Here is a 25,822-nt window from a genome sequence, read left to right on the forward strand (position 1 = left end):
CTGTGGTAGCTAAAACTTTAAGCGATGGATATTTACAGAAAGAACCTGCAGCAACACATGTGGAGAGGCAATATGAGTCTCATAAACATGTTCTTTATCCTCTCTGTGGGAATATGACAATTAGTTGCGTCCGTCTAATCATGTTACTTTATCAAACCCAATTGGTTGTATTATACTGACCTCTAGTGGCGGGATTGCACACCGCAAAAGAAGGCCGATTAAAATATGATACAAAATCGGTTGGTTCCACGTTTTCCACTTTTGTGCAAATGCTCTTTTCTACCCTATTCACTGTAGGAAATACCACAATGGCTGATGATCAAAGTGAAAAGTATAAATCATGTGGTTTTCTTAATTACAAAATGATGTGCTGCTTCTCTCTAATTTCACCCTTTGTGGTTAGTGTGTAAATTCTAGACCAATCCCATGTGATTTTACACAAGCAAAACAAATCACAATCAAGATTATAAGATTTTAGTTTCTAAGAATCAAATAGTTTGCAAACTACACATCGGAAGTATAATTAATATTCCAAATCTTGTATCTTGTCATTACATTAAATCCAGAACTATACCTGTTGTCCTTTAAATATATCGTAGAACTATAATGTCAAACTAGATGGACGCTTTTAATTTGTCTCAAAATCTGCAGTCATGCGGGGTGATAATGGTGAATATGTCTCCCTCCTGTGGTGAAACTCGGAACATACATGTCATGCGTGTATCGAAATGCAGTGACAAGCGCCCACAAAGCCAAGTGTCTATTGGTTTAAGTGAGATTTAAGACACCTTGTGATTGGCTGAAATCTAGTGTCGTCAGAGCAACCCGGAACACATTGTACTTGTGCTGCAAATTGTGTAAGTGTCCTCTGTTCCGTGCTGAGAGACAATAAATAGATTTTTATAACGTGAGTTATTCTAATAAAGTCTTGTTTTTAAACCAAGTTCAACAAGTATATCAATTCAATCATGCCGACGTCTCCAGTTAAAACGCGCATTCCCCTCACTAGTTTTGGCCACTTGATAACAGAGGTGAAGGTAAGCAACATTTTTGCTGTACTCTGCCAATGTTTTATGTCAAAATGATCTACTTTGGTCAAGGTAAAGTAATTTAAACTTAACCTCTACGAATTGTGCATTCAAACAGCACTGCACTGTGTAAAAAAAAAAATCATTAAACCATATCCTTTAAGTCACATTTTATACAACTTAACTCTTTATACTTGGGCTTCAAACAATTAAATTAAACAATTAAACAATTTCCAAATCCCAAACGCTTCAATTTTGGGAAAATGATTTGAATCGGAATATCGGTTTGGGCTTAAAAGATGCAACTGCATCAAACCGGATAGTGACAATTTAAAATTGATTGAAATATTTATTTAATTATTCTTTATTGGAGAGGAGCACTTAAAAAAAAATACCTCATTGACATTACTGACAATTTCATTCACATGTATATAAAATGACAACAAGAAATTCAATGCGACATATTTTCTCTAACTGAACCGTATCTTTGAATTGAATCGTAATTCGAAAGTCTAGTCCTACTCATAACACATAGGCGCTAGATTGCTTCACTTTCACTATGATAAGAAGTTTGCTCTCTTTTTAGATAACCCTTATCATTCCACAAGGAAGAACCTCCTATTGTTTTAGCCGAAATCATTGTTACAGGAAAGAGGACCAAAATGTCCACTACCAATTGGATGTGCTCAAGCAATGCCTCACTAATGACCAACTTGAGTGCGGAAGCAGCATCGTGGTCAAAAAGTTGCAGCGAATTTCTCTCTTTTTTTTTCATGTGGCATTTCAGAAACAACTATTTGGCATTAAGGCGCCAGAACCGGCGGAGCTGACCGGTTTGAGAAAATACTTCAACGGCTACACGCTGCAGGGGCGCCGAAATGTATGTGACGCAAATTATTTCAATGTGTATCTCGAGACCGCCGTACAGTGAGGATTTCTTGTACATGAAGACATTTTTATCTTCATTGTCATCCAACCGGAAGTGAAGAAAATCTCTATCTGCTTTCTTTCAGTGCGTCTTGGCTACTTATGGTATCTTGCTGGTAACGGCGACGGCCTATTTCATACACAGGCAAGACAAAAAACAAGCTGTGAAGGACTCCACTGCCTGAAAAAAAAAAAAAATCATAGTTAAGTTTGTGATTCATTATTTATCAATGTGATGACATTATGTGAAAGAAACAAAGAGACCATATAAAAAGGCACAATAGGGCACAGCTAGACGTGTTTTTTCCCCCCGTACCACTTGGTATGCGGTCTACGTCACCCTATAGTAGTAATAATAATAAACAATCACTGCAAAAAATGTCATGTCCGCCCACCAATCTGGTATGTAACAGTTCATAAAACAACATGGATTAAAAGAATAAAGGTTGTTGTTGTTTTTTTCAACAGAAATGTGAAACTCCTAAGAGTTCAAAACATTCACCAGCAGAAATAGGCTTCCATACTTTTTAGTTTGTACTTAAAAAAAACTAAAAACTGGGGTGAATCTAAAAAAAAAAAAGAAATAACAAGGAAATTACAATATTATAAGAATTATCATTTGCTATCTTATCTTTTTTGGGGGCATATCTGTACACAGTCATTTGTTTTGGTAATTAGTTTAGATTGCTGTATTATTATTATTATTATCAGTACAAACATAATGTCATTTAAAGAAAATGGGTAACTACTAACTAGTGTTTTTTTTTTTTTTTATCGACTATGAATTTCTTGGTAAGTAGCTCGACGAAAGCAAAAGTCAACGCTCTCCCGTATTATCTGATTTGAAGTCACGTGATTTAGCATAACCCGAACGAGAGCTGTGCCACACCTCCTCTTCATCCTGGTTCTGCTACTCCTCCAAGACTTAAAGCGAAAGTAAACCATGATTCCAGTGGGGTCGAGTTCCAACCTGCTCCAACAGAGTAAGTACAATCATGTTGTTCTTTATGTTTATTTTAATATATTGTAGCGGCGATGGGCTAGTCCTGGAGGTTTCTTTCATTTCAAAACGTTTGTTTATATCTTGTTGTCTTGATGTTATGTTGAATAACTCTTAAGTTATCCATCCATCCATTTTCTGAACCGCTTTGTCTCCACGGGGGCTATACAACTTAATTTGCCAGTGACATTGTTTATCAAGATTTTACATACAAGGATTGCGAAGAGCAAAAAAATTGCGTAGAGAATACAATGATTGTAAATGTCTTTAAATGAATATCTATTTATTTTTGACATCACAAAAAACACTGAAATGTGTTTTCCATTTTAAAAAAAAAAAGGGGGGGGCGGGGTTGACCGCCGCTCATCTCTCAAAATAAAAACATTAAAAAAAAAGTTTTTAATTAAAATATTGAAAACAAGAGATCCATGCATAGGTGAGGTGCTAAACAATATGTGGGGGGGTCTGTCGTATGTTTTTCTTAATTGCTGTTTTTAATTGGTGAAGCATTGCAATTCAAAGTGCTTTTACAATAACTTGAAAAGAGCATGCATGGAACTCGACAATTCAAAACTGAAAGTCAACCCTTCGTCTTACTTTGTGTATTGGTTACAGCATTTCTTTGTAAGTGCATTAATGACATGCTTAACTGACGTACTGCAGAGTTTCAGGGCTTGTAAAACAAGTTGGCAAACTGATGAAAGAAATGTTGCTGTGTAAAATATTGAAAATTACATGGCCCAAAACAACCATTAGGGCTGCAATTAACTGTTTCCATAACTGTCAAGTAGTCAATGAATCGAATTTTATAACATACTGTGACTTCCATCCCCTTATTGAAAAAAACCCTCACAACATTTAAAACAAAAAATACAGAATTATTTTTTTTTTTTCCTGGTTTGTCCCAATACAGGACATAGAATAGGCAAAAAAGTTGCTCATTGTTTTCCAAAGTAAAAGGAATTTTCTTATTGTGATTTAACACAAAAATATCCTCAGCTATTTAGAATTGTAAATCTAAAAAGGCAAAACAATACATTTATTTTCATTATGTTCTGTTTTTATTTGGACTGTCAAAAATATTCCCGCATGTATAAATGATCTGTCTCATCTGTGTTTCAGTGCTTTCTCAACTCCAGTCAACCAAGGGATGACATCAGGAAGCTGCCAGCGCTCCTCTTTATACATGGACTAGAAGCACCATGGTGCCACAAAATGGACCGAGCAGTTGATGGCGCCCAGAACCGAGATTCAGCTGGCGGCCAACGGAGGAGAAAATGATGAACCCAGCAGTCATCCAGTGGAGGTTTCCCTACGCAATAGGATGGTTAGAGATAAGCCTAAGAGAACAGTTAGAAAGAAAAAGAATTCAAAACAAAAAAAGCTGAATCAAGCTCCGGACAAGCCTGTGACATCTCAACAAGTCCCCGATGCGGAACACGAGAAGCAGGATGTTGCAGAGATGCCACCGGAGATGTTGGACTGGAGCCACTTGCACAATCTCCACCTCTCAGACGATCAACTTGAAACCTGGTGTCAGGTACATACTTGGCTCACGTTGCTAAACCCGAACAAAAGCAGGGCGGTGATCTGAAAATATTTTAGTTTCGCTTTTAAATGTCACGTAAACACGACACCGGATACTATTTGGAGCGTCGTAGGAAGTTTCGGTTTGTAAACGTTGCCGTGAAGATGAAATCACCAATCGCCGTACTTTATGCAGTGATAGATAATAGATCATATAATACTCACCGGCATATATTCTTTATCCTCTACTCCCAAAAATAAAGTCTGCCCTGTATGTGTAAAAATTATTTACCAGACACAAAATATGTACTCTGCAGAGTGGAGAGGCCGACGCCAACTTACCAACTCACCAGCGTCCATTCAACAGCTGGAAAGAGTACAAACTGGTGAAGCATACTTACCAGCAGCTCCAGCACAGTTCCTACTACTGGGGATCGATGAACATGGAAGAGGCACACAAAATCCTCTGGCTGGCCTCACCGGGCACTTTCCTCATCAGGTAACTCAAGTCTGGACAATAATTAGCTAAAAGATAATGATGAAAGAGATGCTACATATGATTTGATTTCAACATCATTGAGTCATGTTGGTCTTCAAATGTTCCAAAATATCATCTCAGTGACTTCAAAAGTATTTCAGAGCAGTCAATTGAATCTGTACTTGCTTACATCCCTTGCAGCCCCAGGAGGCTAAGCCCCTTTATCCATAAGACTTAGTGCCGCCCCTGCTGAGGAACTCCATTACTATATTTTTAAAAAAATACAAAAACTAATAAACATTGTAAAGAAAAGGCATCTGGTGTAAAATTTGCCAGTTCTTTGCCTGACAGGACAAAGCCACAAGAACAACATACAAATGACGGAATGTTGTCTTTCCAGAGACAGCGGGCAGCCAGACGTCTTCTTCACCTTGAGCTACCACAGCGACGACGGGCCAACCAGCGTCCGTGTGGTGCTCAGAAAGCTGCTCTTCGGACTCTGCGGGAGCCAAAAGACTTTCGACTCCCTTTTTGATCTGCTGGCTTACTACATGGGCCCGTCTTGCAAACTGACCACACCGTATCGCCGGCAGCGGCCCGAGTGCCTCAAGCAGATCTGCAGGAGGGCTCTGGTGCAGACGTACGGGGCAGAGAACATAAGAAACTTAGCAGGACTCAGTTGTGAGGTGAAAGACTATGTTCATGCATATCCTTACGCCATATAGTGAGAATGTAACATAAGGTAAATGTATATTGGAGGGACCTTTTTGTCCTCAGTGTGAAAAAAAAAAAAAAGTCTTTTGATTGAAATAAGAATTTACCGTATTGGCCCGAATATAAGACGACCACCTCTTTTTCAAGACTCAAGTTTGGAAAAAGAAGACGCCCCCCCCCCTTTTTAAGTTTTATTTCAATGCAAAAAAAACCCAATACGGTACATGCATTTCATTCCTGACAGCTTGTAATTTATTTATGAATAAAAACAACAGCAAAATATTTTTTAAAAAAAGTACAAAGCATGCTGGTCAAAAATTGTTTGCGTACCGATCAGTGAGAAGGAAGCCCCACTTTTAAACCGTCCACATACGGCTCAGGTAAGTCGATCATGAAATTTACTGCCTCTCTTTGGGCTTTCAGCTGAAAATTTTATTTAAAGCGACAGTCTCATTTTTCACCCAAAATCTCTCAATGTATTTTTTGGATCAGGAAAATGATACAATGATATGAGCTTGCATTTTTGATTTGATCAATTGTTTTGGGAGAAATTACTCTCAATACGGTCACACTCCTTCCTCTTCACATCTTGGTGATATTACCAATTTAGGGATAATTTCAACTCAGGTCATATGTTTATTTGTACATTATGTGCACTTTTGAATTATATGAAGACATATGAAGACAACCAATTCAAGGAGTAAAGGATTGTCGAAAATACTTTTTAATCATTTATTACAGTTTCCCGGTGACTAAATAACGTGTTGTGATATGCTTTTGTCCAAATGGATGGAAAAACTGCAGATTACAAAGTATGTGGCACATCGACACATCACCAAGCATAAATTGCCACCTCATTTTGCATTGAGAAGTTGCTTTTGATGAAAATTAGTGCAGAACGGCTCACTTATTTACACATTTTTAGAAAAGGGCAGATCAAAGTTTGATTTGTCTGTTGAATTTCACACTCGATGGGTGGGAAGGCACTCCGGAGACCCAACTCATTTGTATACACGCAATCAAAACCTCTGCTCTATTGCAGCCGTTTTGTCCACTAGGGGGCAGAAAAACATAATTTTTAGTCGATGTGCTGTGCATAGAAATGGTTGGGGGGGTAGCAATAAGGTTACTGGAACCCAATATTGTTAATATGTGTTAAAGGAGTATTTTCCTCTGTATGTACTGTTATTTTTATTTCTTGAGATAATAATGTCACAAACTAGTAATTATGTGAATATTATTTCCCTTCGTCCCCCAAAATAGCGTAGCAACCAAACTGGGTCTTTAAAAATCATCAACATATTTGAAAAATATTTCTGGGAAGGTTTTCATTCATGTCAATACGATTGTTTGAGTTACGAACGTGTTTACAGAAAGACTCGAACTCCGAACCACCAGCTGTATTTTTTTTTTTGCAGGCACTCAGGTCAGGTGATGACAGCAACTGGCGTGGCCACGCGTGTTCCTGTCGTGCGCGTGCCTGTCCATCATTTTGGCGCCAGGGGGGGAGCGCGCGCCCCCTGCGCGTGCGTGACACGTGAGCTGGGAGGAGGGCGCTCGAGAGCTCTACCGCCGCGTACAGCCGGTGAAATCCACGCACGCACTCACACACACACACGCGGGTAGAATTGCCGAAAGGGACGGCAGAGTCGCGGAGCGGAATCGGTGGCGGACCGCTTGGGCCCCCAAATTGGAGCATCTCTGTCCCCCGGGCTACACCTCGTTCCCTCGCGCGCCTCTGCTCCAGAGGGAGGCCACGAGCGGCGGCGGGATGTAGCACGGATTAACGGCGGAGGAGAGCGGCGGGACGTGGAGTGAAGGACATGGGGAAGGACCAGGAGCTTCTCCAGGCCGTCAAGACCGAGGACTTGCTGACAGTTCAGCGCCTCCTGCAGAGACCTCGGCCCGGGAAAGCCAGTGAGTAGATGCCCGATAACCTCTTTGGCACACACGCGCGCGCGCCAAGTATACGTTTATGATTTGTGTGTGACGTTGCAACTGAGATCATTGAAATGGACATCAACTGCTCTTGAATGATTTTTTATATTTACGCATAAGTAGTCTCATACACAGAGGATGTGTTGTGCGTGTTGTTTGAGAGGAACGAGGGGATGGGGAGGATACCTGGATGTATGTTGTGACGTCAGTATCATAGTGATGACGCGTGCAAATATATTTTCTGGGATTTCTGGACAAATTGCACACATAGGGTGTGTGTGTGTGTGTGTGTGTGTGTGTGTGTGTGTGTGTGTGTGTGTGTGTGTGTGTGTGTGTGTGTGTGTGTGTGTGTGTGAGATGCAAGTGCATCAAGGTCCTCCCACTGCTCTCGGGACAGGGGGATTATTGGTGTGTAAAGACGCCAGATGTTAATGGTAATAGTGTGATGATGACGAGAGCGCACGTGACGACGCCGGCGTGCACGTGCCCGAGAGTTGTTGACGGGGTGTCATCTGAGGCTGGAGGTGATAATTAGATTTCAATTACAGCCTTACGCCGCCCGCCTCGCCTGTTTCACCTCCTCCTCAACTCGTTTCCCCCCTCCCGGTTGCCTGGCTTTTAGTTGTATCTCCTTTCTGTTATATTTCGCTTCCTTTCGCCCGGGCCCCACTGTCCCCTTTCTCCTCTGCGCTCGTCTCAGCCGGCAGTGCCACGGCGAAGAAAAATGCTTCTCCTCAAATGCCAGAGCAAATCAGCTCTGAGTGTTCAGTCCACTGTGTGTGCTGACAGAGAGAGAACGAAAAGAGGGAGAGAGAGAGGGAGGAAAGGAAGGGCGAGTAAGCTGGGAGGCTGCAAGGAGAAAAGGTAAAAAGAGGAAGTCACGATGAGAGGTTAAAGGGTGAGTGATGGAAGGTGTGCGACGCGACAGGAGAGCGGATTTACGTCTGAATAATTAAACAGGCCTCACTGCTGGAGGATCACTGCAATTCATTGGAGAGGTTGTGCAGTCAGGAATATTAAGATTGGTTCGAGAGTTGTTACTTGCATTTCGATGAATCGGGTTGAATTCAGTGCCAGATCCCTTTTTCAGACCCTTTAACCTCGATTTAATGTCATCCGAAAACAAATCTGGCTTTGGGAGCGAACGAGTTACGAACCTCACGATTTGAGTTAGGTTTTTTTTTTATTCGGTTTTTATTCTTTACAGTTTGATTTTGATTCTTCGGGTTGTGTTATCATTCGATTCACTATTGAGTTTATTTCAATGCTCCGTTTGAGTCAGTAAGTAATTATCCACAAAATATTCAACCCGGCCATTTTGAATTCAATTTCATTGAAATGACAACCCGCCTGTAATTTTAAATGTTACTATATCCGTCAAAGAGCGTTTAAGATGTTTTCATGATTGTGAGAAGCCCAAATCATGTTACATTTGCAAGCTGAGCCCTGAGCAACCATGATGTCATTTTCAATCGACCAGAAGTGGCAAAATGGCCGCCTCCTGGGCTGGATAGGAGCAGGTGCAATTTGCTGCTTAATTCAGATTCCACAAACACAATATTAATCAATATCATGTTTAGACTCGCATTTTTTGGCAAGACTTTCCCATCTAAGTCTCCCGTAAATAACGTTGAATAACACCTCGTGTGAGCCTCAGCTCGCTTTTACACATGTGTGCAAATGTGCAGACAGAGGTGAAACAGGACTCGAGAAATCCTGGTAATGAAGACCCAGGAGAAGCTCACTACCCACCACTTCCTATCTCAAGAAGGGGTCTTGAGACTGAGAGTCTCTTCCTAAAAGTTGCCCGCCAGCAAGCTAGCTCACTGGCCTTGAATGCGAATTATGTCGGGGCAATTTCTAGCGCATTGTCACGCGAGACCAGTTTGTTGCGGGAATATCAGATCATAACCAAGCGGCCGACGCTATGCGACTTGCATATGCAATGGCACGTCGAGCGGTTGCCACGGTAACAGAGTCTCCGTTGCAGCGTCATGGCTAAAATTAACATATAGGGATTTTGAACTCCACGTTCAACACTCTGATTATGAGAAAATTAATTGCGTAAAATGCTCAATCATGTACCACTCAGCGGCCAGTTTATCATTTAATGCTGGGGTGGGAAAACGTTTGCTCAAAATATTTGTTGAGAAAAAAAGTATTGATAATTATTAGCAAATATTACATACAATTAATTGTAACCAGTAAATAATGCAAAATGGTTTATTTTCCTAATATTTATTTTTACTTAAATATAAAACCACACCTTTTTTTTAATGAGATAATAAATGAAAACTGGATAAATACAAAATTAATGATGTATTTTTTAAATACTGAAAATGTCACTCATATATTTTTTATATTTAAATATATGTCTATATTTAAATTTTACACATAAATTTGTTTATTTTTTACTATTCATCGATGTTAATATTCCCAATCCCAAAAGCAATCACTTAACAAAAATAAATATATACAATGGTTTATTTTACAAATATTGTTATTCATTACATTTGTAAAAATCATATTTACCCTTTTTTTTTTTATGCAGGCTGCTTTGCTTCTGTGACTGACAGTCTGACGTTGACACAGATATCTGTGCTCATTGATTCCGCTGCTAGTCCAACTGGGGGGAAGGGATGGTGCTTTTTTTTTTTTTTTTACAGTTAATCCAAGAGTGATGGCAGTAGAGAGGGCAAACACACACACATACACACACACCCTTGTCAGCTGCAGAGTGTAAACAGAACTGCACAACCACCAATCAGCTGCCACTCTTTAGCAAATTACAGGGGAAATTAGAGTGTGAGAGCAGGATGAAGGGATGAAGTGCAGATAGGGATGTGGAGAGAAGGGGAAAAGCTTTTGCCCAGATTACACAACAGACACAGATTATGCCCTGGTGCATGGATTATGAGGGTTTGACCAAAAAAAAAAAAAGTAGACGCAGAGAACCAAACCAGCACTTTGAGTGTGTGTGTGTGTGTGTGTGTGTGTGTGTGTGTGTGTGTGTGTGTGTGTGTGTGTGTGAGCATTCCTTGCTGCAGTTTGGTGTCTTCATCCTTCTTATGTGCTTTCAAAGATCAAGGTTATTGCCACACGCACACTTCCATCACTTCCATCCACACTCACCCAAACATCAGGAATATATATGTGGTAAAAAAACAAAAACAAATACAAAATATCTCACACAGTCACGCTGCGCCTTTTTTTTTTTTTCCAAAGATAAACCCACATCTGCCAGCAGCAAATTGAAAAACATTTTTGTTTTTCCATCCTTGACTTTAGGATATGATAAGACAATTTAACTAAAAAGTCAAAACAAAACAAAAATGAACTATAATATTAAAAAAATTAAAAAAATCTCACACTTAATATAACCTGAAAATCTCATTTGCACTTCTTGACTTCTGCTGGTAAGGACAAAATAGTTGCTCTAAGATTTTTCCCTCAAACTTGAATTTTTAGCCTTTACAGCAACTAGTTGTCATTCACAAGCCGCATTGACCCCCGCAGGCTCCTTCACAGCCTCACTGTGACTTTATGCTTCCATTCAATCGGTCAGTTGCTCTGAGCTCACTCCTTTCCGGAAGAACCGCTGTTATATTTTTTGCGGCGCTCAAAGGGCATAAAAATTCTGCGGCGTTCCGGAAACCTGCAGGGAATAAATGAATATGTAAAGCCGAGAATACATGAATCCCTAATATATGATTATTTTTTCATATATCGAAATGTCGACTATTTCTATAACAATTCTCCTTGCGTTTCAGAGCTCCTCGGAGCAGCCAAGAGGGTGAACGTCAACATTCAGGATGCAGATGGGTAAGGAGAAACCTCTTCTTCATTCACATAACGCTTCCCCAGTACTATTTTCTGATCGCTAATGTGAAAGTTTGGACAGAAGAACAGGCCTGAAATTGTCAGATATTTTCCTTACAATATATCCTAGGTGCCTTTACTAGTTCAAACACGATGTTCTGATTGTATTGTGTTTGTGGAATAAGAATCAAGCAGTCAAATTGACCTGAATTTCTCAAATGGCGGCCATTTTGTCACTTCCTGTCAACCGAAAGTGAGGTCAAATATGTCTAAACAATCATTTTTTTCGAAAAAAATACTCAATGTAGCATTTAAACAACTCCGGCCACTGCAATTCATCTCAAAAGTTCCATCCACGTTACAGAGTAAATTTATTGTGTTCCTCACTTCTTCCCACCTCTAGCTAAATGAGTGGACATTTTTTTGTTCCCTACAATCCACAACTCTTGAGTTCAGGCTATTTTTAGACTTTGTGATTGGATGATCTTTATGTGCGCGTATGCTTGGTTTGTCATTGTGTTCCATTTGGTTTGGGATTTTTTAACACGCTGATTGGAATCGCATCATTGGTCCCCACTGCATGTTTAATGACTGATGATTGGTCGATTCAGCTCCAGGGCCCGGCTTTTATATTCACGGGGGATCCATTAGACACTCACACACACACTGGCACACACAGACACACACACGAGTGTATGCCAGGCTCTAGGGCAGAGCAATTGCTTATTAATGGAAGTAGGTCATTTGCACCCACCCCCCCACCGACATCGCTCTTTCACTGAGCCGAGGGGTGGAGCTGTTCTGCGCCAAAGATTAACTCGGCTTCAAGTTATGATTTTACACATACGTGTGGATTAAGGTGTAACGTGTTCACATCATCTGTGTATGTGTGAAGGTTGTCGCCTCTGCATCATGCTGCTCTGAGTGGCAATAAGGAGATGATCTCTCTGCTGCTGGAGGCTCAGGCAGCCGTGGATATTAAAGACAATAAAGGTAAGCAAAAAAAATGGTATTTGCATATTGCATGTCATTGTGACAAACAAATACATCACTGTGCCAATGGTGAAGAAAAAAAAAAAAATTCCTTTCTGGAGCTGATGATTTTTTGCTGAGGCGTCAAATTGTTGTAGCATAGCGCCAACTACTGCCAAGGAGGACTTACTCCAGCCTCAGAATAAAAAAAAATAAAAATAAAAAAAAGAGTTGTCATTTTACAAGAATAAAAACTGACAAATTTGTGGTTGTGATTTGTGGTCAAGTCGGGTTACTGTAACACAATAAAAACAAATAGAAATATTATTTCACCAGATCTAAAACGTTTTTATTGCTGCTCCCCCAAAAGGTGCCCGCTATTGGAGATGCTGTTTGTGAAAAGCAGATGTGGTAATAAATACAGAGGAAAAACAAGCCCCCTGTTACGTAATAAAACGGGTGAACTTTTTGAGCACTGAAATAATATTTGTACAAAACGACAGATTTGTGTGCACAGCAAACAAGAGAGCAGAAGTGAGAGCGAGAGCCAAGAGGAAGGAGAGCAGCCCAGATTTTCAATTTTTTTTTTTTATCTCAAGCCCCCCCCCCCACTGCCATCCTCTAATATCTTCATCCATCGCAGTCTGGCAGAACATGAGAAGACAGAAGTCTCAGGGCAGATGGGAGACATAAATCCTCCATCCAGGATGGAGGACTGCCTTTTCCCAAGTCTGCCATCATACATGGTGCGTCTCTAAATGGACGCAGACCCCCCCCCCCCCCCTCCTCATTCCCACCCCCCTCCATTGTGCTGTACCTCCTGGAGTCGCTCACCACAGAGGATGTTGCGAGAAAGCCATCAATTATTTCTTCATTGCATTCCTGAAGTGATATAGGAGGCTTTGTGCACGTCCTTGTTGTATTTATAAATTCATAGACCCTTTTCCAGTCTGTCTCGGGAACTGGTAACATGTTTCTTATTGGTCCAAAGCATTTTTGAATTCTACAATGAATCAAAAGATGACGAGAAATGGCAACCGTTGTGGGAGTCAACACAGTCGACTTACTTCCAGGTTTACATTTTTAAGGAATTATAAGCACTGATCGCTGAGCTTAGACAATACCAACCAAACCAGGAGCAAACTCAAGTGTCGTTTACATGTTTCATAAACAGGAAGTGAATGAGACCTCACCTTCAGTGGAAAGCGTTTAGCCTTCTCCGTGTTGGATAAAATGCCGCTTAAGATGCCAAGATAAGGTGGCCCAAAAAGGACGACCTGGAAGGTGACCAATCAGCTGGGCCAACATCCTTCCTTTTCTAAATATAGCAGCAGAGATTCAAAGCAGTGTAGTGTACACTAACAGCCATGTTTTCCCAAGTGTTAAAGGGTGCATTCTAAAATAAGCCAAATTGGTTCAAACAGGCTTTTTTTTTTTTTTTTTTTCTTCATTCACAAACTCTTCTACAGGCCTCATTGCTTGGAAGCAGTTTGTCTTGGAGCTCCCAGAAGCATTGACACTCCTGCGCTGTAATAACGGGGTCACGGAGTGTGGAACGAGTAATTTGACGGCAATTCCCGAGGGAGACATCATCTGATGCTCCTCACAGCAAACACCGCAATAAATTACTCACTGAAGATCTTTATTACCTCCGCCAAGGAAGTTGCCTTTTCATTACAATCCTTTTTCCTATGACTGTTGAATTACAATACGGGGGTATGAAAGGTCAGGAAGGACAGATATATGAAAAAAAAAAAAAAAAAAAAGAGCCACAGTCACAATAAACAGCAGTTTTTAAATGAATAATGTGATTTGGTAGTGGTCCCATTTTTTTTTCCTTTGGAATCAGAAATTCCCTGACTTCATATTCTTGACATCTGTTTGCTTAAGGGTGTCTCACCTGTGTTTATGTAGGGATGCGTCCACTGCACTACGCCGCTTGGCAAGGCAAGACTGAACCACTGAAAATGCTGCTGAAGGCGGGCTCGTCCGTCAACGGACAATCGGACGAAGGACAGATCCCTCTCCACCTGTCTGCTCAGCACGGACACTATGACGGGGTAACACTTTTCTGTATCGTGCATGTTTTTTCTTTTTTTGTGATGAAGGTTGACATTCACAAGCTACGTGTTTTTGCAGTCAGAGATGTTGCTGCAACACCAGTCCAACACGTGTATCTCGGACACCGCGGGAAAAACGCCGCTGGACCTAGCCTGTGAATTTGGACGCGTCGCAGTGAGTATGAAAGCAAAATAAAAATATGCCATGAGGAAATTGCCGGTGAGTGGTCAGGGTCAGCAAGGCCTTTTCTGCTTATATACCTCATTGATGTTCTTCTCGAAAAACAAAAATACAGCTAGCCACATTAGCCCGCTCGCATTGTTCACAAGCTCTTTGCGCCACTTATTCGGAGGACATGAGGGCACGTCGTTTGCAGGCTGTAGAGTCATCTCACGTTTTAACGACTGTTCCTTTGAGAGGACGTGGATTTTTTGTTTCAGCTTTTCATAACGTCATGAGGTGTAATTATTTTATAGCCACTAGATGGTGTCATTACACAAAGTTAGCAACAACAAATATTCAACAATCAGTCATTATTTTTAAAGAAAATCTACAAATTTACTCGTTACTCTGACACGGGAAGAACTGCCCAAGACTTTCAGAATCAGAAGTGCTACATGACATAATACAAACTATATTAGCAATGGGACCAATTTGATTTCAAATTTACTGGTTCGTCGGAGCAGAGTTACATGCAAGTTGACCGAGCAAAACATGTCTGAAGCGATCTGGACACATTATTACATTTAATAATCAGCATCTATGGGGAGTATTATGTTTTGTTTTGTTTTTCGCTGGGATTGGTATTAAGAGGTGGATTAAGTTGGGTAAATCCCCGCTGAAGGCCCAAGCACCACTGACATAAATAAACATTTTTAGGAGGTCCCGATGGTTTTCTATCAACCATTTGATCTGTTCCAAGCAAAAATCACAACTTGTTTTTTTAATTAAATTTGTAAAACCGCTCCCATGCAGCATTAGAGGACATTCAATTCAAAACGACAATGAGCACTTAATTGCGTGCCTCGTCCCTGATTACTCTTTTGTGCAGTTTGAAGCCTATTCAGAAACAATTGTGAATTTAAGACCCATAATTGCTATTTCTGAACAAAGTGGCGCAAAATGCGTGATGTCATCCATCTTTTTCATTTCATATGGTATATTTGTGTTAGGTGGTTCAGCTCCTGCTCAGCAGCAACATGTGTGCCGCCATGCTGGAGCCCAAACCCTCCGACCCCAACGGGGTGTCGCCTCTTCATCTCGCCGCCAAGAACGGACACATGGACGTCATACGGTCTGAAAATGATATCAAACACTTTTAGTCTCCATTGTGGGCAAAAAGACAATTCAATGCGATACTGCTCGATCCCAATCGGCGTTGCAGATTGCTGATTCAGGCCGGCATTGATATCAACAGACAGTCCGAGTCTGGTACAGCTCTGCATCAGGCTGCCCTCTGTGGGAAGACAGAGGTAGTGCGTCTCCTGCTTGAAGTAAGTCTGTGTCGAAAGGAGTTGCTTCACCTGTACAACTTATTAAATAATATAATGGGGATTATATGCTAAAAATGTTTGTGATTTCTTTTCATTTGTTACTGTACTTTTGTCTGTCTCCGTGCAAAACGGGTCTGAGTAGCAAACAAGTTGGTCATGCTTGAGAGATGGTGAAATTTTAGCCGCAAAATGTCATTGCCGGGCTTTTTTTTTGTCAGTCTTCTTGGATGATGATGCGAGGCCGCACTGACTCATTGAGTAAAAGTGAGACCGGAAGAACATTCCACAATCGAAAGAGAAGGATGCAGGCAAGCGAGCAGAAAGACTGGAAGAAAGAATAAAATTCTTAGTGTTGTAAAATAAATAGAATGGCAGGACTTGAGGGTTATTTTTTTTTTTTCATTTGTTCTCAGTTTGATTCGAAATTGTACTGAAAATGTAATCGTGCATTCCTGTTTATTCACTCAGAGTGGGATCAGTGCCGGAGTGAGGAACACTCTGAGCCAAACCGCACTGGACATTGTGAACCAGTTCACCACCACTCAGGCTAGCCGTGAGATCAAGCAACTCCTCAGAGGTGAGTGCAAATTCAACACGAGTAACTAACAAATGACTCCAAGTCAAATTTGACCATTACACAGGATGCACCAAGTCTTTTTTTTTCATATTTGCTTGTTTTGGACAAAAATGATAGTCTTCTTTCGCTTTGATGTGAGATTGCAAATCCGCTTCACCTCACCTTCACCTTCTCCGCTCGGCTTGTGCTTTGTAGATGCTTCTGCTGCCATGCAGGTGCGAGCGCTGAAGGACTACTGCAACAACTACGACCTCACCAGCCTCAACATCAAAGCGGGAGACATTATTACGGTACAAAAAAACCAAACCCAAAACTGCAGTATATGTGTGTCTCAAATCATCACGTGTCAAATCATTAGCTAATTGATCAATTCTCGCTTCTAGTGTGACTTTGTTTGCGTCGGCAGGTTTTAGAGCAGCACTCGGACGGACGGTGGAAGGGATGCATTCACGATAACCGCACGGGAAATGACCGTGTGGGCTACTTCCCGTCCAACATGGTGGAAGTCATCAAGAGGGCAGGTGAACACCCGCACCACAGCTCTGTGTGTTTGTGTGTCTGTGTGTGTGTGTGTGTGTGTGTGTGTGTGTGTGTGTGTGTGTGTGTGTGTGTGTGTGTGTGCGCGCCTGCGTGCTCAGCGGCCTTTTTACGTAGCTCTAGCTAATCATTAGTTAGACAGCTTACAAGCTCCATTTTAACATGTAACTCATAGCTTTTCCCACCCAAAACATGACTTCAACCCATCTTTTTCCTTTCCATATATATTTCTCCTATTATTCCATCCTACCTAATGAACGCAACCATAGACTGTAAATCGCCACTGGACATTGTGTGAACGATAACACTGAACAAAAGTGGTGTCCAAAGCTCTCAAATTTTTTGACTGGTGATAGTAATAGTCCTAAATCTAAGCTCCCTCGCCAATAAAACTGGTCGATGTATTCATACTGTCCAGATATACGATACAGTCTATGAACTTGAAAATTCGACAGTGGCCTGAATCACAAAGTTTAAATATGCTACTTTTGTTAGCCCCTTAGCTTTAAGTTAGTAGGCTTTTGTAAGATTTGTTGTGTTCTGTTGAGTTTTACAGTTAAGTTCAACAGAGATGGCCAACAAACGTTACGTTTACTGCCGCCATGTAATGGCTGACTTTTTTTTTTTTTCATTTGCAAGTTAAAGCAAAACGTTGAGTCGCTTGTCAATGGTTGACATTGGCAGATAATGTTGGTGTTGGTATTTGCAAATCAAGCACATTTGGTGAAGGTTCCGGTGTGTTTTGTGTGCAAAGATTTACTGACACAATTGCTCCTCGCGGCTTCATCGCATGTCAAACGAAAAGTCTATTCTTGATCTTGTGATCATGTGACCCGTGTGCTCACATGTGGAAGAATGCTTGGTGATGAAGGCTACTGTGGTGCATGCTTGTGCTGCTTCTTCATACGGCACACACAAAAAAAAAAAAAAGCATCTATCTCTATAAGTGTACACTCCCATTTCTATTAAAAAAAAAAGTCCACTGTAAATATATACATTGTATATTGTAGAGCCCTTAATCATTGTTTGCGGCTAGGACATTGTGATTTCCAAGGAATGTTGCAAAAGTGCAAAAATGTCAGATTATTTTTCACATTGCTGGACTATTGATAATGACTGACAAAAAAAACAACCTTAATTGGAAACCTCACATACAGGAAATGACCCTCAAATGGAAAGTCACGCAATTTGGAGATAGATGCTTTTCCTCTTGCTGCGGTGACACAAGTACATTTTTTTTTCTCTCATACATTCTCTTCTGATGATTCTTACTTTCTTATTTTTTTTTTTAAGTGGGCTGATGAGTTGTCGTGTTGTGTTGTTGTTTTTGTTTTTGCATTTCTTGTTCGTCTTCCTCCTCCCTAACCCTCCTCATCATCCTCCTCCTGGCCCGAGCCCAGGCCTGTCCCCCTCCCAGCAGTGCCACACGCTGCTGCTGCGCAGGCCCAACCCCTGTCCCGTTGGCTCGCTCAACGGACACTCGTACCCCCCCTCCAAGGTCCTCCCTTTGCACCTGCCCTCCCCTCCTACCCCTAACCCCACCGGGCAATCCCTCCCTCGCTTCTCCTCGTTCGGGTACGTGCCTCTTCCCATCTCTCCGCCTTCTCTCTCCACTCCTCCTCCTCCGCCTCCTCCTCTGTCTGCTCCTCTCTCCACTTCTCAGGAGCAGCAAAGTCAGACAGGTACATACAGTAGAACACTTCATAGTAACCTTTTAAGATGTATTCTTAGGCAATAAGAGACAGTTGATATTCAGGTCAGTTTTTTGGAACGGGCAGAGAGGGAAAAATACAATATTAGTCATCTGAGAGTTCAGATTTTGAAATCTTCCCCATGGCTTCATAATATGCAAACAATTTTTAGTTGCGGTAGCAATAGTTGTACATTTTACATGTAAATGAAATGAAATTCCCCACAATGTCAATATTTCCAATGCATATCGATCACTTTTTATTTAATCAGAAATGCCATTCCAACGGGTACACATGGTTTTTCTTGCTTGTGTATCGTAGGAAGAAAAAAAAAAAATGTTTGGTCATAAGTGTTTGTCCTTTTGCGTGCGTGGCAGGTTCACGGACCACAGAGCTGAGTCCTCAGGGTTCTCCTACTTTGGGCCAGCAGAGCAGCACGAGTGAGGACATCTGGGTGTTGCGCAAACCGCTAGCAGGTAAACAGTGTGTGTGTGTGCGCTTGATTTTTAACTTTACAAATGACGCTGCTTTTTGCCATCTCCGGCCTCTAGGGGGAGAACGCAGCGGAAGCGTGGGCAGCCTCGGAAGCGCCAGGTCGTCCAGTAGCCTGCAGGGCTCGGGGAACACGCACGTATTGACCACGCCCGCACCCAGCCCTCATCCGGCACCGACGCCTGGGGTCAACACGCATGGCCTTAACGCTCCGGGCCTGAATGCGCAAGCTGAGGGAGTCAAGGTACAAGATGATCTATGTGTGTCACACTCGACACACAGATTAGCTAAGCAGTTAGCCACTTAACAACTAGCCAACTCTACACGCTCATTCACTGACACCCACGTCACTCACCGGGCTTCGATGTACTCCATGTCGGGATGCCGCCTACGCTTGTTTATGACTTTGGTGCACTTATTTTGAGTGGCTTTGCTTATGTGTGTTTATATGGAGCAAAAGTGTTTGTGTGGTTTTTTTTTTTTTTAGCTCCTGGCCACCGTCCTGTCCCAGTCGGTAAAAGCCAAGGAGCATCTCTTGGAGCAGTCGCAGTCCATCGAGCAATCAACGAGTAAGAGCTCAAATATTGGGAAAATACAACACGACTTTTTTTGTTGTTGTTCAAAGTCAGTTCTGACAAATGGTGAATTCTTAACATCTGATGTGATTCGACACAACCATTCAGAAGAGTCAGGACATTTGTCACAAATAAAACACGTTCTGAAATAGAATATCGTAATGTGATGTGGATGGGGTTTGTCATCATTTGATCTCTCTAAAGGCCACCTGTCTGTTCTAATCATCCAGTTATCCAAACGTCTGCTTTGACATTCATATTTATCTCTTTTCTGTTTGTCTCCCCCCCCCCCCCTCTTTGACTCAAAGGCTCTTCGACTTCCAATGTTCACGAGCAGCGGCCATTCGAGCGCAAGACCGAGGAAGACGATGGGAAAGTGAGTTTTGGGCCTATTTTCTCTCTCCTTTGCTTATAGTTCTGCTCTCCACACAATGGATTAAATTTGAAGTTGAAAAATAATAAGGAAGTCTTTTAGTCACGGAAAAAGTTGACCGTGTTCGACTCAATCAACTCCTCAATCAAGACAGGCCGAGTGGCGATTTGTTGACGTGATCGCGGCACGAGAAATGCATGCACTGAGCGAGGTAACGCTTTCAAGTACCTTGTTGGTGGGGTAAATGAAAAGTCATTTCTTTTCACTTCGCTGAGCCAGCTCGCCCATTACATCCCGAATCGAGCAGGGAGCCCTAAATGAGGGAATTATCTCGGACACGACCGCGGACATCATTCAGCGTGTGCCAAAAAAGCTATTTAAAGGGTCAGTTCACCCTACTTAGAAAATCTAGATATGCAGAGCCCTTTTTTTTTCTGCTCTGCTAAACATATCTGGCCTAAATGATGAGTTTCTGTGCTAGTAGTGAGTTGTGTCTCTGCACTAGGTTCATGCAAAAGTGTTTTGTGCTCTAGAAGCAGGCAGTGGTGGCATGGTTGGGCGAGTTTCAGCTGCAGTTCTACACCACCCATTTTCTCACGGCGGGATATGATCTAGAGACCGTTAGCCGCATGACCCCCGAGGTAAGGTCAAGATATGTACCGCCCCATTTGTTTGTCAAGGCTCCACCCGTCACGCGCATTAAAGCTGACGCGGCAGTATGATGTAAACCCCTCAAGGGCAGGGGACACTCACTAACGATTATCAAGACATAATATTGCGCAAATCTGGACGACATGTTAAGATTGTGGTAAATTTCTGACCTTTTTGTTTGCGTCAAAGGACATGACGGCCATCGGGGTGATGAAGCCAGGACATCGGAAGAAGTTAATGTCGGAGATCAGCAAGTTGCCCTCGGCGGATTGGCTGCCAGACCGCAAACCCGTAAGGTTCTCACGTGTCCTGCGCAAATTACAAACGAGCGGGATCGCTGGAGTTTTGGCAGCTCCGCATTCAAAAGCCGATTGACACAAATGAGCTTTTTGCGTCTCACTGTGCCCGTGTGTGTGTTTTGTAGGGCAATTTGGCAGATTTCCTTTCTCACTTGACTCTCAGTCAGTACTACCAAGTCCTGGTGCAGAACGGTTATGAAAACATCGACTTCATCTCCGACATCAGCCTGGAGGATCTTCAGGAGATCGGTATTTCCAAACTTGGTGAGGTGCCACTGAGTCAATTTGGGATATTTGAAAATGTTTTCTTGACATACTACGCTCCTTCCGCTGGTCTTCACTCAGGCCACCAGAAGAAGCTGATGTTAGGAGTGAGGAGACTGAAGGACTTACAGAGAGGAACCATCAGTCCGGAGGCCCGGCAGAGTCCGTCCACACCTCCATCCAGCCCAGGCGGCGGCGGCAACGTCTCGGAGCCCCGCACAGAGGCGAGGAAACAGCGGGAGGGTCGTTCTAGCCCGTTAGCGAAACCACGCCCGAGTGTCTCTCAAAATTCCCCCACGCAAACTCCGCCGCAAACCCCTACGCACGCTCAAAACCAGCAGGCCTCTCCGAGGGCTCGTCCGCGACCTTCCACCCGGCAGGCAACGGCGGCGGATTCGCCTGTGCCGACGCTCCGGCTACCCAGCGAGGAGGAGGAGGAGGAGCGACGTAGAACTCACAGTCTGATTGGCCCCGAAACAGACTCGCGCTACGCCACCGTGTGCCGCAGCAGTTCCGCCCGCAACCCCGCGGTCGCCAACGACGTCACCGTTAACCGCAGCCAGTCGTCAGTCACACTCCGCCCTCGCCGGAAAGGTCGGCCGCCGACGCCGCCCAAGCGGTCCTGTTCTTCCATCACTGGGCCTGACGGGGAAGGAGAAGGACCAGTGGAGGGGCTCCTCGGACTGCCAACTTTTAGAGAGAGGCGAGCCAGCGACTGCGGCGGCCTGGGCTCGGCTTTAAGAGCTCAGGAGTCGGCGGGCCTGGAGAGGTCAGAGGGGGCTTCCGGGAGCGTGCGCAGCCTGGCCGCCATGCTCGAGACGTCCATTGTGAGCGGAGCCAAAACCCTACCGAGGAATCTGGGAAGCAGCCCCAACTACCTGCAGGTGTTTGTGTGTCTTTGTCACGTGTTTCACCGCGTTTCCACCAAGCTCTAGTTTGCTTCAGATTTGGTAGAAGTGGATCAAGAGGCTGCCAAGTCACGTACTCCGTTTGCCTCCACCGATGTCAAAATAAGTTCACCAAAACTCACAAAAATTCCTCAAAAACAAAAAGTACATACGTATATTGTTCCCCCGCTCCTTAAAGTTACATACATAAATATAAGTGTGTGTGTGTGTGTGTGTGTGTGTGTGTGTGTGTGTGTGTGTGTGTGTGTGTGTGTGTGTGTGTGTGTGTGTGTGTGTGTGTGTGTGTGTGCACATTTATCTTAACGGGAGTGTAATTTACAGGTGAGCCCCCCGACACTCCGTCGCCAGACCGGCTCAGGCGGCCTCGGATCAGAAGATGACGACGTCCTGAATCGACGCAGGACCATCAGTGGACCAGAAAGCAACGAGGAGGCCCCTCCGGTACCGGCCCAGCAACGTCCAGAACCGCGGCCCCGCTCAACTATCGTCTCCTCCACCGCCGAGATCTCAGACGGCTCGGCGACACTTCGGAGAAAACCACGCCCTTCTCCGACGGACCCCGTCGCGCCCGTGTCTCCCACCGTCGTCACCATGACAACCGGCTCCGACACAATACGCAGGAGGCATCGAGCGGCTGAGCAATCAGAAGGCCAAATAAGCAATAATCAATCAGATTCTTCTAAAAGTCCGGGCGACGGCTGCCAGCAGCAGAACGGCGGCGTGGTTCTGAGGCGGAGGCCCGTGTCGGAAGCATCAGACGGGACGGAGAAGAGTCGGGAGAGCTGCGAGTGGATGGAAGCCAGGAAGTCCCTAAAGCCACCGGTCTCGCCCAAACCTTCCTCAGTGACGCTGAGAAAGACGCAAGCTGACCCTCCAACCCCGACCCGACGGGTTCCTATACCCGGTCCTGATAGCGCTGACACGACAAACAGTCCTGGTGAGAGAGACATCAATGTGAAGATTTTGATATCTCGTGCTAATTATTCATGATCTAAATGGTTTGTATTTATTATTATTTTTACGGCAGAGACAAAACTTGTTCCCCCTCCCGTGTCGCCCAAACCTCGCGGCCCTCCAACAGCACCCAAGCCAGGAAAAGCTGGCGTAGCCTCCACCGCCGTGAGCCCCGCAGCAACCAGCCCGGCCGCCGCCGCCACCCCCTCGCCGACTCCCAAAACCTTCCCGCCATCCTCGGCCTCCCCCATTCCCGCACCCGACACCCCCTCCGCCCCGTCCCTGTCACCGGGGCTCCCCCTTACGTCTCCCTCGCCCGCCCAGAGTCCCTCCACGCCTTCTCCTCACCCCGTCAAACCGCCACGCTCCTCCATCGCTGGACTCTCCATCGACTTGGTGGGAATGCAGGAGGAGGAGGAGAGAAGGAAGGAGAGGGAGCAGAAGAAGCACAAGGAGGAAAATGAGGAAGAGGAGGGGGCGCAACATGGTTTGGAGGAGACCGGCGCATCTTTGGCGGCAGCTTTACAGGCTGCCGAGCACAAAATACAAGAAGACGATGCACAAAATGAGTAAGTACTTACCCAAAAAGTCGCCTGGCTTCATCTTGCGGGGTGGGGGGGCTTCATAAAAAACTATTTCATTAGTAAATGAATTGAACAAGTAGGGCAGCACGATTTTACAAGTGTTCTGAAATGAGCACAGCTTTAATTAGCGCCTCTGGCCTTTAAATTTGATCAGCGGCCATTGAGGCTCCAGCACTTTGCAGTTTATTGAAAAGCAACGTCACAGACTCGAGCACAAATGGTCTCCACTCTGCCTTCTCCTCTTTCCAGCAAAAAGACAACCGTGTCCATATTGGATGACATCGGCAGCATGTTTGACGACTTGGCCGACCAACTGGACGCCATGCTCGACTGAGCTCCAGGATTTTGAGTCCTCTTATCCGTCCTTCGCCGGGTAGTGTTGAGAAACCGCTATGGAGGATGCAAAAGTGTGTGTTTGCATCCGTGGGTCTAAGAAGGTGTTCTTCACTTGATGGGCGATGATGCCCACCGAGCTCACACACACACACACACACACGCACACACACACACACACACACACTTCACAGTACATGGCCTATGATGCTCCGAGCTGACTGAGAAGCACAATCAATCTCATCTCTTCAAACAAAAAGAAAATAAAAGCACATGGACTGACTCGAAGGGGAAAGGAAGACAGACAGGAAGCAGACAGTTGAGGGTTTAAAAAAAAAAAAAAAACATGCAAAATAGGACATGTGTGTACTTTTCTTCAGAGAATGCAGTTGTCCTGCTTCTCTTATGTGTGGATGAAGGAGGGTGGTCCACTGAAGCTCCCAACTCGTGTATGCGTGTGCGTATCATGTGTTTCTCTGTTGATGTCGTCGTTGCTGTTGTCGTCGTCCAGTTCTGAGCGCGTGTCACCCTATAACCAAATGTCCTTATTTCCCCCCCCCCCCTCTCCCCGCCCGATAATTCGCACTCTTTTTATGCCAGTGATCTCAACTATGTGTGTTCAGGAATCCCAGGGCGGGCACCAAAACATCAGAGGTGGAGGACTGGGACTCACTTGACTTGATGTTGACTTGATATTAATGAACTTGACTTGACTCTTATGGTATATAAACTCTGTCAGTTAAAAACAGCAACAACAACAACAAAAAACTTTGCCTTTGCTCAGTAAGATCGGACTTAAGTCTCGAGACATGTATGATTTACTCCCACCTCTGCAAAACCCAAATCAATATACACTCATTTCCCATTTTCATCTTGCTGGTTGTTTTGGTGGTGTGTTTTGCTCGAAATGGAAATATTATGCAACAACGCATACAAGCACAAGGTGTAAACCCTCTCGGCCTGCTACGGTGTTTTGAAAAGATAATGTTATATTTCAAAACTTTAGAAGGTACATCCAGCATCGTTCATAATAAACATTGGGGGTGTTTGAGCTGCTAGAGCGCCCTCTGTTGTCGTTTAGTAAAACTGCCTCTGCCCCACCTTCAACCCAGTGTCAATTATTTATTTACTCTGCATCTCTCTGTGCCTTGGTAGCGTTCTTTCATGCTTTCTTCTGTTGTCGTTTGCCTACTTTTTCACTCGAATGATCCCTCATGAATCTCCCAGTGTATCCGTGTTAGAAGATGCTCGTAGGTTTAAGTATACGACCATTGAGAAGCTTCTTTAAGCTGTTAGAAGTCATCTTTGCTGCCCCGCCCCTTCCCTCTAAACTCCCAATTTCCACAGGTGGAGTCCCCCAATAAAGAGCCCACCTGTATTTTTATGCCCTTCAGAAAAAGATCCAAATATATATTTGAGAGACAGATATATGCGAATATTGGTTATGGATCAGAGGCTAGCTGATTAAATCTGTACATTTATGGCTGAATGTGTTGTGAAAGCTGTGGCACAGTCGGTCGGGTCTCGAGGTTTTGTTTTTCTGCTATGACGATGCATTCATGTACAGATGTGAACAGAATAAATGTAAGGATTAAACGTCTGCACTTTTTGGGATCTAATTCAATTG

At 43.6% G+C, this 25,822-nt stretch overlaps 3 protein-coding genes across 4 annotated transcripts; all 3 read left to right on the plus strand.

The window, feature by feature from the left end:
• Positions 1-74: 74 nt before the first annotated feature.
• LOC147057191 (ATP synthase F(0) complex subunit k, mitochondrial-like) lies at positions 75-2,403 on the plus strand. 2 transcript variants are annotated; one of them, XM_085911246.1, is made up of 4 exons: positions 75-857; positions 945-1,037; positions 1,816-1,908; positions 2,042-2,403. In XM_085911246.1, exons 2-4 carry the CDS (start codon positions 969-971, stop codon positions 2,138-2,140), a joined length of 261 nt encoding a protein of 86 aa, XP_085767372.1. In that variant the 5' UTR covers positions 75-857; positions 945-968; the 3' UTR covers positions 2,141-2,403. The 2 variants fall into 2 exon arrangements, with proteins under 2 accessions (XP_085767372.1, XP_085767371.1); XM_085911245.1 differs by having other exon boundaries at positions 245-1,037.
• Positions 2,404-2,539: 136 nt separating this feature from the next.
• Positions 2,540-6,431, plus strand: LOC147057192 (suppressor of cytokine signaling 1-like). Its single transcript, XM_085911244.1, has 4 exons — positions 2,540-2,938; positions 4,078-4,495; positions 4,800-4,981; positions 5,361-6,431. Exons 2-4 carry the CDS (start codon positions 4,187-4,189, stop codon positions 5,683-5,685), a joined length of 816 nt encoding a protein of 271 aa, XP_085767370.1. The 5' UTR covers positions 2,540-2,938; positions 4,078-4,186; the 3' UTR covers positions 5,686-6,431.
• A 584-nt stretch (positions 6,432-7,015) lies between these two features.
• LOC147057193 (caskin-1-like) lies at positions 7,016-25,795 on the plus strand. Its single transcript, XM_085912914.1, has 21 exons — positions 7,016-7,591; positions 11,383-11,434; positions 12,327-12,424; positions 14,318-14,463; positions 14,543-14,638; positions 15,637-15,758; positions 15,849-15,957; positions 16,426-16,534; positions 16,730-16,824; positions 16,941-17,055; positions 19,140-19,238; positions 19,314-19,498; positions 19,742-19,823; positions 20,138-20,205; positions 20,736-20,843; positions 21,043-21,144; positions 21,278-21,416; positions 21,498-22,300; positions 22,646-23,261; positions 23,352-23,847; positions 24,112-25,795. Exons 1-21 carry the CDS (start codon positions 7,498-7,500, stop codon positions 24,194-24,196), a joined length of 3,819 nt encoding a protein of 1,272 aa, XP_085769040.1. The 5' UTR covers positions 7,016-7,497; the 3' UTR covers positions 24,197-25,795.
• Positions 25,796-25,822: the final 27 nt, after the last annotated feature.

This window comes from Syngnathus leptorhynchus, chromosome 5 (assembly GCF_054491065.1).
Source record: "Syngnathus leptorhynchus isolate UIUO chromosome 5, UIUO_Slep, whole genome shotgun sequence".
NCBI lineage: Eukaryota > Metazoa > Chordata > Actinopteri > Syngnathiformes > Syngnathidae > Syngnathus > Syngnathus leptorhynchus.

Coding starts and splice junctions, on each gene's coding strand:
- LOC147057191 (XM_085911246.1), top strand. CDS start 969: ATGCCGACGTCTCCAGTTAAAACGCGCATTCCCCTCACTAGTTTTGGC. Junction 1,038..1,815: donor ACTTGATAACAGAGGTGAAG/GTAAGCAACATT, acceptor GTGGCATTTCAG/AAACAACTATTTGGCATTAA. Junction 1,909..2,041: donor CGCTGCAGGGGCGCCGAAAT/GTATGTGACGCA, acceptor GCTTTCTTTCAG/TGCGTCTTGGCTACTTATGG.
- LOC147057192 (XM_085911244.1), top strand. CDS start 4,187: ATGGCGCCCAGAACCGAGATTCAGCTGGCGGCCAACGGAGGAGAAAAT. Junction 4,496..4,799: donor AACTTGAAACCTGGTGTCAG/GTACATACTTGG, acceptor TGTACTCTGCAG/AGTGGAGAGGCCGACGCCAA. Junction 4,982..5,360: donor CCGGGCACTTTCCTCATCAG/GTAACTCAAGTC, acceptor TTGTCTTTCCAG/AGACAGCGGGCAGCCAGACG.
- LOC147057193 (XM_085912914.1), top strand. CDS start 7,498: ATGGGGAAGGACCAGGAGCTTCTCCAGGCCGTCAAGACCGAGGACTTG. Junction 19,239..19,313: donor GTTGCGCAAACCGCTAGCAG/GTAAACAGTGTG, acceptor TCCGGCCTCTAG/GGGGAGAACGCAGCGGAAGC. Junction 20,206..20,735: donor CCGAGGAAGACGATGGGAAA/GTGAGTTTTGGG, acceptor TTTGTGCTCTAG/AAGCAGGCAGTGGTGGCATG.